The 10,858-nt window shown below is 34.5% G+C and overlaps 2 protein-coding genes across 2 annotated transcripts; both read left to right on the top strand.

The window, feature by feature from the left end:
* Positions 1 to 6,822: 6,822 nt before the first annotated feature.
* On the top strand, positions 6,823 to 7,740 carry LOC121237971. The gene is made up of 3 exons (XM_041134910.1): positions 6,823 to 7,278; positions 7,458 to 7,489; positions 7,572 to 7,740. The coding sequence occupies exons 1-3, from the start codon at positions 6,835 to 6,837 to the stop codon at positions 7,738 to 7,740; spliced, it is 645 nt and encodes a 214-aa protein (XP_040990844.1). The 5' UTR covers positions 6,823 to 6,834.
* Positions 7,596 to 8,863, top strand: LOC121238046 (stress-response A/B barrel domain-containing protein HS1). The gene is made up of 2 exons (XM_041134915.1): positions 7,596 to 7,883; positions 8,454 to 8,863. Exons 1-2 carry the CDS (start codon positions 7,744 to 7,746, stop codon positions 8,641 to 8,643), a joined length of 330 nt encoding a protein of 109 aa, XP_040990849.1. The 5' UTR covers positions 7,596 to 7,743; the 3' UTR covers positions 8,644 to 8,863.
* Positions 8,864 to 10,858: the final 1,995 nt, after the last annotated feature.

Here is a 10,858-nt window from a genome sequence, read left to right as displayed (position 1 = left end):
ACCTGATCGAGTTCAGCACTACTCATATATGATTTTCGAAGGAGAAACCTTCTGAACAGTCGGGCTATTGATAGTAAAATAATAGCCCTTCACATAAGTCTTTCATTTTACATCTTTTGCGCCTGCCTACACCTGACCAAAAACACACAGCCCTCTTCACAACCTGGTCGTGCTCTCTTCCTCTTCCACTCCATCCCAAACCAAAGTGAGATCTCGACCCCCGGAGCCACGATGGCAACTAGACCCCCCCGAGCCAGGTGTAGGACGGAGCTCGACCACCAAATCCACGATGGACAGAGCTTAATCCCCAAAGGGGAGTAAATCTCAAAGCCATGATGAACGGAGCTTCCTGCCCGTATTCTTCACAAAGGCGAGTAAATCTCATTTTTGCAAATGCCGTGTAAAGTACCCTCATTTTTTAATATCATGTTTATTCTTGTCTTCGAGGTAAATCTCATTGTTATGGTGATTGTAATATGAGCTATGGAAATATGTAAGCATATGGATTGATAATGCAACAGAGAAATGAATAGCAAGTGCTTGTAAAAAAAATTCAAAGAAAACATTATGCCCTTTAGTTATTGAATACTCACGATGCGAAGGAGGGATATGCATTAATCAATGTTAATTCACTATATATGTCCTTGGTGCATTAATATTTGGGTATGGTTTGGAGCATGTATATATATATATATATATATATATATATATATATATATTGGAAGTTTCTGATCTTTTATATATATCTTGTTGCCTATATTAATAAACTATGAAGACTTCAATCCGTTGATTATAAATAAGCTTTATAATATGAAGTTTCTTCTGATAAGATGTATTCCAACCTTTTGCTTATCTGATCAGTTGAATGTATGGGTGATCTTTAGTTTGAGAAGATGATGATCATCATATTATCTCTTTTATTAATAAACAAAAATATCCAAAAGGTACCAATCTATGTAGTACTAACTCTAATATGATCATGATGAAGAAAACCCTTATATTATTTCTTTCCTTGTATTTTCTAATTCCAATGGTTTATGATAATGATTGATGGTGTTTGGCCTTTAGTTTGAAGGCAACCACCAACCTAACTTTTATAGTTTATTTTATTGTCAAACTTAGCTCAATTGTCCAATATGGCATTTGTTAGTGTAGAATCCGGCCTCTAGCTAGACATGATTGGTCAATTGTACTAAGTTGTGTCTAGATCATCAATCTTGTTTGTTCATGACCTTATAATTATCTCAGTTCACAAATTAAATAAAATATTTTTTGATCATGTAATTCAGTGACATCATATTACTGTAGGGTAGAACAATTTCCATGCCCGAATTCCCAGACCCAACAACCAAAACATTCTTGTTTTGGAAGTCCTTCCCAGATAGATTTGAACTAAGTAGAATGAAGAACTTTCCCAGTTAATGTGTCTAATCCCTCGATCTGATTAGGGGTATAAGGGTCGGTTGCTTGCCTAGTGGCCACCACTATTGATAACTCTTGTTGTGACCTTTCTTTAAAGTTAAAATTTGATATCATGAAGGCACTACAACATAACCTAGCTTTTGCTGCGGTTTTCTTTTCCTGCGATTGGTTTTGGTCGCAAATTAGCACCAATTACAGAACATCGAATGATATTCTGTCGCTTAAGTAGATCGTTGAAAATTAAGAGTTTTTGCGGTGTTAGTGAGGCGCAGCTAATGAGATCGCCGCAAATGAATTGGGTTTATGCGTTGCTTTTCCTGGTTTTCGAAGGTATATATTATTTGATGCGCTACAGTGTTGCCAGAAATAAGGTAATGCATAACTTTTTGTCAATGAGATTTTTCGGTGAGTATAATTATGCCGTTAAAAACCGATTGATATGATTTTCCTTACGGCCAACAAAATCGACGCAACAAGAATTAGCTAATGCGACGAAAATCTAGACGCAACATATAAATGGAGCTATTGCGGCGATATCATGATCGCTGCAATAAATGGAGCTATTGGAGAGGATGAAGGAAGCTCATGGAGGTAATGTGGAACTTAAAGAGTTAATAATTTTTTTTCCTAATTTTTTTTTCTGGTTACTTGGTTTCGTGATCAATCCATCCAAAAGTACTAGTACGTCTTTCAAATGTTGTTAGTAAAAGGGAGGGAAACTACTAATTCATTGATGAATGAAGTAGAAATAGTAAGAATAGGGATACCACTATTTTATCCAGATTTGATAGCTCATGTATGAGTCATTCAGTGATGATATATATCTCAATATATTCAAGAGATATTATATATTGTTCTAAGTTTCTAATTGTTTCATTGAATACACTTTGTGAGGATAACATGTTGTATAATCTAACTGGATTAGAGAAATTGGCCCACATATATTCTTGCATGCTATTAAATTACATAGGTCATAGGTGGTAGCTAAATTGGCCAGCTTTGGATTTGTAGCCTATTGCATGGAGATATCCTCTTAATTATTTAATGCTTTCATTTGTAGGTCTGTTTTAATGTTGTATAAGATAGACAAGTATAATTAGATTAGAACTATTGTTATAGTGTTCTAGTAAAATAGTTTGATATATTAACATTAGCCAATTTTGTAAAACTAGATTTCAACTTAAATTACTGCTATTATACACTGGGTTCTTGTATAGGCAATATTACATATGGAACAAGTTATGATTCCAGTCGAGGTGGTACACAAGAGGTTGGTTTTGGCCTTGTCAACATCAGGTAAATTTAAACTCATGACTTTCAAATTATCTCATCATCATAATATTTTGGAAAAGGCCATTAAATTTGCGCTTGTAACTAAATGACATGTATGCCCTTCATTTGTTTATACAAATCAATCTCAGCGGCAAATGAAGGAAAATATATACTAATTTAATTTGAGGATACTTTAAGGAATTTTGTTTAGGTTGTTTTAGGCTGAAGAAAAAAGATGAGCGTTTTTTTCTTTTGGCCATTGTAAGTACTTCATGATGCATGGTATAGGGATGACCATAACTTATTCTAGGTTGGTGGTTGTATGGAATTGGATGTAGGATATGGTCTGATTTTATGACATTGATGTGTTTTGTAATAGGTCAATCCATCTTCTAAGGGCAAAGCTTTTCTGGGATGTGCTAGCCAATGCCTCAAACAACTTCCAAGTGTAAAAATTTCTATAGAGTATGTACATGATGTACATGTAGAGATAGTAGAACTGCTGGCATGTTGAAATAGCAAGTATGGATGCATTGTGGGATTGCTAAACCAAGTTATCAAATATAAACCTTTGAAAGAGTAATTTCTAGCTGATAAGATGATCATCTCATCAGGTAGAAACTGCCCTCCAGTTTCTTTTATAGCATCCTCTCTACTAGTTTTATATGCATGCAATTTGGTTGAATGTTATATGTACAGGGATTAATATTCATTTTTGGCATGTTTTAAAACTAGATGTAGGCATTGGTTTAAACCATAGTTTTGTATGCTTGGTTATGGCCAAAACATGCGCAGCAAAATTGATCAAAATATATTTTATATAAGGCCTCTGTGTGTGTGTGTGTGTGTGTCATGATCATGTGTAGGAAAACCATATAATTTGCAGACCCAATGGAGCTAAAAAAAGTAAGAATAACATGCTCAAATGTACTTTGAATGTTTATGGTGCTAATTACTTGCAAGTAATTGATTTATAATCCATCCAGTGCAAATCATGCTCAAACACCAATATGCATACGCAAATCATGCTCAAACACCATAGATCATGAATATAGAACTTTTATGAAATATAAGAAATTTTATAAAATTTATGAAATTTTGTGAAATTTTAGACCCAAATTAAGGGAATTACTTTAACAATCGTTAGAAAAGGAAAATTTTTGAGACCTAAGTTAAATCCTTAATACGCCGAAAAATCCTAAAAACATTTACCTCACTTGATTTTGGGAATCGGCATTTTGGGCAAACATTGTGAATAATATTACCCATGGGTTCCCAACTTTCCTTCGACTGCTGATTACACTGCAAGTAACTTCCCTGGCGGTTTTGAAATCACCAAAATAAAGGTGAACATCGCGACGAACTTCAAATTGCAAGGAGTACTGGTGCGGTTCTGCAGCGACCAAATAGTTTCATTGGATGGGAATAACGGTGACTAAGTTTATGGCTTTTCCAGCGTGCAAATTGACGAAAATATTGCATATCAGTTGCGATTCTAGTATCGGCGAAAATCAGAGCAAATGTCAGCATAAAATCGCAGCTTTTTTCTGTGATGAAATAAATGTGCCTGAAGGATATTTTCGATAGTTTGCTACCTTGTTGCGGCGAGTTACTTGCGTCGCAAAAAGCATCACCTGTTGTAGTGTGGTGGCATGGTTTGTAAGATATCTGATTTATTTTATTGTATTGAGAGATGGTTGCATGGCCCAGATTGTTAGGTTACCACATAGTGTTGCTTGTGGACTATATTTTCTTTATTGTGGACTATGTTTATCTATTTTCCAGCAAATGACAAGTTCAAGTACTAATACTAGTTCAAGTACGTGGACTTCAAGAGGGAAAAATAAAGCAAGTTTGGACAGGCCACTTTGCTACTATGGCATTCCATTGAAACTCTGAATCTCTGGAAATGCTAATAGTTTTGGTAGAAGATTTTACAACTGCCCAAACTATAAGATCAATAAACAATGTGAATTTTTTGAATGGATTGATCTTGAAAGTGAAAAAAATTATGCTGCAATATGACGTTGGAGTTAGCTCAATGAAAGAATGAGAGGTTATTTCATGAACATGTAATGATCGAACGAGCAAAATATAAAGCAATGGAGAAGAAGCAAAATGGAACTTTGAAAGCGTTGTTGATATCGTGGTTGTCTTTTATTGCAATTTCTACTATAATTTTTATGCATCCCAAAAACATTTGTGTATGTCGGGCAATGCTTCGACTCATGTAAGTTGTATTAGCATTGGACAACTGATTGTAATGAACATGTGATGTAATTAGTCGTGTTTAGTGAATTTAATGAACATGTGATGTAATGAGTTGGCTTTTGTCAATGTTTCGAAATGTTATGGACATGTCTTGGGCAGGTTTTGGAAGATCATGTTTTCGATTGTTATGGACAGGTTTTGGTCAGTATTTTAAAATGTTATAGATAAGTTTTGGACAACTTATGGACAGGTTTTGCAATAATTACATAAAGCTAAAAACCAAACAATAAGATGCCCATAAACTCAAAACTAATAGTTGAATTTCAAAACTCAAGTTCAGGATTACATAAGTGCAATCCTCCATTAAATATTCATAATTACATAAGTTCAAAACACTTGAAGCCAAAAGAATAAGCTTCAGAAAGAAAGCTTCACAAGCTTCAATCCACAAATGCTTCACAAGTTTCATAAAGTTTCATAACCTTCCTGTCACATTAATCAAAAAACCAAAAGAATCACATTACATTTAAGGACTTATATCCATAATATAACAAAAAACAAAAGTCTTAATCATATACATAAGCAAATTTCAATTAAGCATCCAAGTTAGAGTTATCGACCACAGCTATATGCCCAATATCCTTACATAAACAACATAAAATACCAAAAATAAAAAGTTTAGATATTTGATTAAAAACCAATAAATCATGATATTCAAAAGCTACAATACTTCATTGAAGGACAATTGTTCCAAGCATATACCTCATTTTTGTAAATGCTACAACGCATTTCCTTCGTTGGTTGAATCTCTTTTGGGTTCTTTGCTCTCAAAGATTTTGGGCGCCCTTTCATTGGACCCGTGAAAGATCCAATACCATCTGTGAATTTTCTACATCTTTGCCAATACAACCAACGTTAAAGTCACCCTCTGCTTCTTTACTCAACACTGATATTATCTTCCTTGTCAGTACACCGAACTCATTTAAAGTCATAATAAGTATTTTTTGGACATGTGTGACTCACCTATGTCCACGAAGCAAAGTAGTACTTATCAGTGTAAGTAGCACGTGGTTATGTTCAATTACAAACTTACATACTATTCACTTTTTACCCTCTTTTTTTTTATCTCATTATTATTTTACATACAATCTTTGTCTCAATAAGTTTTAGAATTATTCTTTCTTTTTGTTTGCTCATTTCTCGTCATAATCCTTCCGATATCGATAAAATGCAACAAGTTTTTTCTCCTCTTTTGACAATTGAGTATGATGGGTCCGAATGACATCTTGCATACGCATTCTAAAATGCTTGGGCGTCTTCTACGTCATCAAATATCATAATGATAAATGGCTCCAAAGGACCACTACTCGAAAAAGAAATTAAATTCACTTCATCATTCACACTGACTCCATCATCCACATAGACTCCATCATCCACATAGACTCCATCTTCCACATTCACTTCATCTTCTACATTCACATCATCATCCATACGAACGCGATTTTTCACATTCACAATATCTTCCACGTTCACAACTTCTACATCTTCACGTTCTACACATGTGTGACTCATCATGTTCTCAACTTCATCACTATCGAAACTCCAAATTAGGTCCTTTGTTACAAAATAAGAAACACAAAATAAGGATAAACGCAAGGAAAAAAAAATCTGAAGCTAGGCACAATATGGAATACATGCAAATTTCTTCAAGTCTTTTTTACAAACACAATATGCAATACATTCAGATTTCTTTAAGTCTGAAGTTAGGCACAATATGAAGTACATGCAAATCTGAAGCTAACTAGCAAATTCTTATTTAAAAAAAAAAAAAAAACTGTAATTAGTAGTTCTCCAATTTGAATTAGTAAAACAGTATAAAAAATTTCATGGTTATAAAATTTACTTAGTACATGTGCTTCAGTGGATGTGATGATCGACGCACCCAAGCTAGATTTCTTTGAGTCGTTTTTACAAACACTTGCTGCCCAAAGCCTCAATGGATGTGATGATCAACACAATACCGACATATTGCCCAGATTACAAGCATACTATAACAATTACAAAGTGGTGAAAATCAAACCATTGAGTGGGCAACGAGAATTGTGGTGGGCGACGACTTGGTGGGTGACGGAGCTTGGTGGCGGCGCAATGATTTATACTGTGGTGTGCGACGCCGAGTGCATTAAAACTACGAAGACAACTTGTGGTGGACGACGGAGCTTGGTGGCGGGGCGACGCTACTGTGGTGGGCGACGGATCTTGGTGGCGGGGACGAAGCTTGGTGGTGGCGACGTCCGAACGTTTCTCACAGTTGCTGTCGTTCATGGAGCTGTGATCTGGGGAAGGGGTACGGGTTGTTCGCAATGGGAAGGGATTCCAAAGGAGAGTTTTGCTATGTACAAGCAAGTTTGCGTACCAATCTGCGTGCTAATGTTGTTACTTTTATATTCTAAATTCAAATTAGTACTGTTTTCAATAAAATCTACTTTCTAACCAATCATATTGAATGGGTGCGCGTATTAGTATGCATAATCGCTTACAGTTAGATTTTTCTTTTAAACGAAGGGGTACAAGCTGTAATCAGGTGTGTACTTCTGTATTGTATATTTAGCCCACTTTTCTACGTGTCTAATTATAATTGGGGGCTGTTACTCTGCTAAGTGCAGATGGGCCGTTTCGAAGAGGAACTGTTTTCGAGTAGATGCTCCTCCCACAATCTCGCATCGTCACCAGAAGAGTTGGCAGAAGTCCCAACAACCAGATCAAGTGCAAACCGGCTATTTTAATATAACTTCCAAGAGGAGAAACGGGCGGATCCGAAGAGAGTCGGTCTGAGAGATGGGGGAAGCGGAGGGATTGGTGAAACACGTTCTATTAGCAAGGTTCAAAGATGAAACGCCACAGGACGAGATCGATCAACTCATCAAGGGTTATGCCAACCTCGTCAATCTTGTCGAACCCTTGAAGTCCTTCCACTGGTAAATTTACTCTCTCAATTATCTTTCAGATGTAGTATTTCCAACTACTTCTGGGAAAAAAAAAAAACAGTTTTCTTCATTTGTTCTGGTTTGGATCTGGATCCCATGTTTGTTTTCTACTTGTGTTTTTTTTTTTTTTTTTTTCAAGTAAAAGTTAGATGGGGGAGTTGGATAAGAGATTTTAGCCCATTAGATAATGTTACATAATCTTTACAAAGATGACTCTTTTATTGTTTCGAGCGAAACCATTTTCTGGATTTTATGGTCCCAGACTGTACGAAGAACGCAATTTGATGTGGGAAGGTGATTAGGGCTTGTTAATGATGGCACATAGAGCTTTTGAACCCTGATTTCTATTTGAGTCTTGAGACATCCCAGTCCCAAATTGAGAATACGAACATAATGAGTAGATTATAAGGTGGTAAATATCTCCTCGTTTTAAATTGATTAGTCATTATGGAGTAGCTAGTGCTTTTCCTGGATCACTGCATATAATCTGTCAAGAATCGTCAATCGATCGATAGGGAAGTCCTAAATTTGTCCCTCAATTTTTTGTTTCTTATCTAACAGGGGCGGGGATGTGAGCATTGAAAGCCTGCATCAAGGCTTCACTCATGTTTTTGAGTCTACTTTCGAGAGTACAGAAGGTATTGCTGAGTATATAGCTCATCCTGCCCATGTTGAATTTTCAAACTTGTTCCTTCCCAAGTTGGATAAAGTCCTTGTAATCGACTACAAACCCACAACCGTTCAAATCTGAATCGAAAAGGCAATTCATCCTTGATCCTGTTATGCTGCCTGTTCAGTGGAGCTTTGTTATGCATAAGGTGTAAAATCAGGTCCATTTCATGGATAGGTGATATTTGAAGAACTCACATGCTATGCGAAACTGATGTTGATGAACTCTTCTGTGCTGTATTTTAGTTATGCCATGGTGATTGATATTGTTTGAAATAAAATATAAATCTGTACTCTTTGCAGATACCTGAACTTTGTTTTGAGCCCAATCATTTGTCTATTGAGAAAAGCCTGCAAAGGCTGAATATGTTTCACCAATGTGATTGAATGCCCATCCAGCTTTTGAGATTGAGTCATTGCCCACAAACAATATATGGTTGACGAAGCTCATGCTGCGTTATTAAGATTGAAGGAATCACAAGTGTTTTAAGAATCTTGGATTGCGACATATGTGAGAGGTCTACTCTGTTTTGATAATCCATCCATAACCAATTCAGGCCAAAATGAGGATTGGCAAGTCTCGTATGTACTTTTTATAAAAAGATTTTTTGGAGTTACTGCAATCTCTTAGGCCATGCTCATGCACTTGTCTAATGTGCAGCTTCCAATGGCCACCCACCATGGAAAGAACTTCTTTTATATGCATTCAAAGAAGCTTTTCCCGGTCAATGCATCTTACATTTTGTCATTTTCAGTCACATTTGTTGATACTGTAAACTTCAAGTGGTTTTCAATGTCTACATGTAAATGGACAGTTAAAATGTGTTAATCAACAAGTGTGACTGAGAACAATTAACTTTAGGACGAATAACAATATTTTTCAAATAAAATTAAAAAAATAAAACCCAAAAGAAGAGCGTTGCCACACCTACAATATTTTCCCTTGCCCATAAAAAAAAGTCTTTGATCTGGTTTCTTATCATATGATCTGGTTCGTTATAGTTCCTCTTTGGCAGAATTGAGCATAAAGAAGGTCAAAGATATGAGCAATGTAGGATGCATATCTAAGTATTTTGTAGTTCAGGCACAAAATCTTGAAAAAGAGGTGATAATTTGTAGTTTTTGAGGGCTCATTTGGAAAGACAATTGTTCTCAAATATTCTCAAATATTTTATTTACAAGCATCACTCAAATACAAAATATTTTTCAATTTTAAATCTTCAACTTTTTATCTAATAATTACCTAATCATTACAATTTTCACAAACTTTCAAACAAAACATAAAAAACGATACAACATTTTTAAATTTCAAAATAAAAATAAAATTCAAAAATAAAATTCAAACAATCTTTGAACTTTATAATATTTTATTCAACCTTTTCTCTTTGCTTTTCCAAAACTCAAAAAAGCATTTTAACTTAAATCATTTCACTACTATTCACAAACTATTTCACTATTATTCATAGATATTCTGAAATATTCTTAGTATCCAAATGAGCCTTAAGTGTAACTAATCCATTTTCTTTTATTTGATTGTTTTACGAAAATTGTTGGGTCTGTAAATAGATTTTACAAAATAATGCGGTTTGATATGATGCATCAAATTTACTTAATAGCAAAGCTTTACCATATGATATATAACATTGTGCCACATCACTTTGTAAGTTTAATTTTGTAAATTTTGTTGGTAGATCAAACATATTTCTTGCATCATAATATGTAAGAAGATGATTATATAGTATCATTAGAGGACATTCTTAAAGGAGAAATGATACTTGCAGTCGTGGAGTGTGTAAGCGCCGTACAATCCCTTTGAAAAAAGTGAGTAAATACGAGACTTACATGAAAATATATATATAATTTTTTAATAGAAGACTCTACTCTTTTTCAAAATGATTGTGCAGCCGCACTCCATGACTGTATATAGCATTACTTTTCTCAAAGGAACTTGATCCACTATAGTCACTCAGGTGTAAGACTTTATAGTAGTAAAGAAAATGACATTTTTTGAATACTTATCATCTTGAAACATTCTATTTATTGAAGATAACAAAAGCAAACTTACATAATAATGTATTGAAGTGATATATTAGATCTATTTTATAGTAAAAAAATATTTTATAATTTGACATACTATATCAAGTTATGTTAATTTATAAATTTAATTTTATCAAGATCAAACAAATATATCACTTTATTAAATTAGTTTTGCTACTCATCATCCTCACACACAACACATCACACTTATTTTTATTTTTTAATTTTTTTAAAATTTCTTTTGATTTTATTCTTTCTAA

Source organism: Juglans microcarpa x Juglans regia, chromosome 1D, assembly GCF_004785595.1.
Source record: "Juglans microcarpa x Juglans regia isolate MS1-56 chromosome 1D, Jm3101_v1.0, whole genome shotgun sequence".
NCBI classification, from domain to species: Eukaryota; Viridiplantae; Streptophyta; class Magnoliopsida; order Fagales; family Juglandaceae; genus Juglans; species Juglans microcarpa x Juglans regia.
Note: the sequence above shows the minus strand (reverse complement) of the source record. Positions and strands in the feature narration are given on the sequence as shown.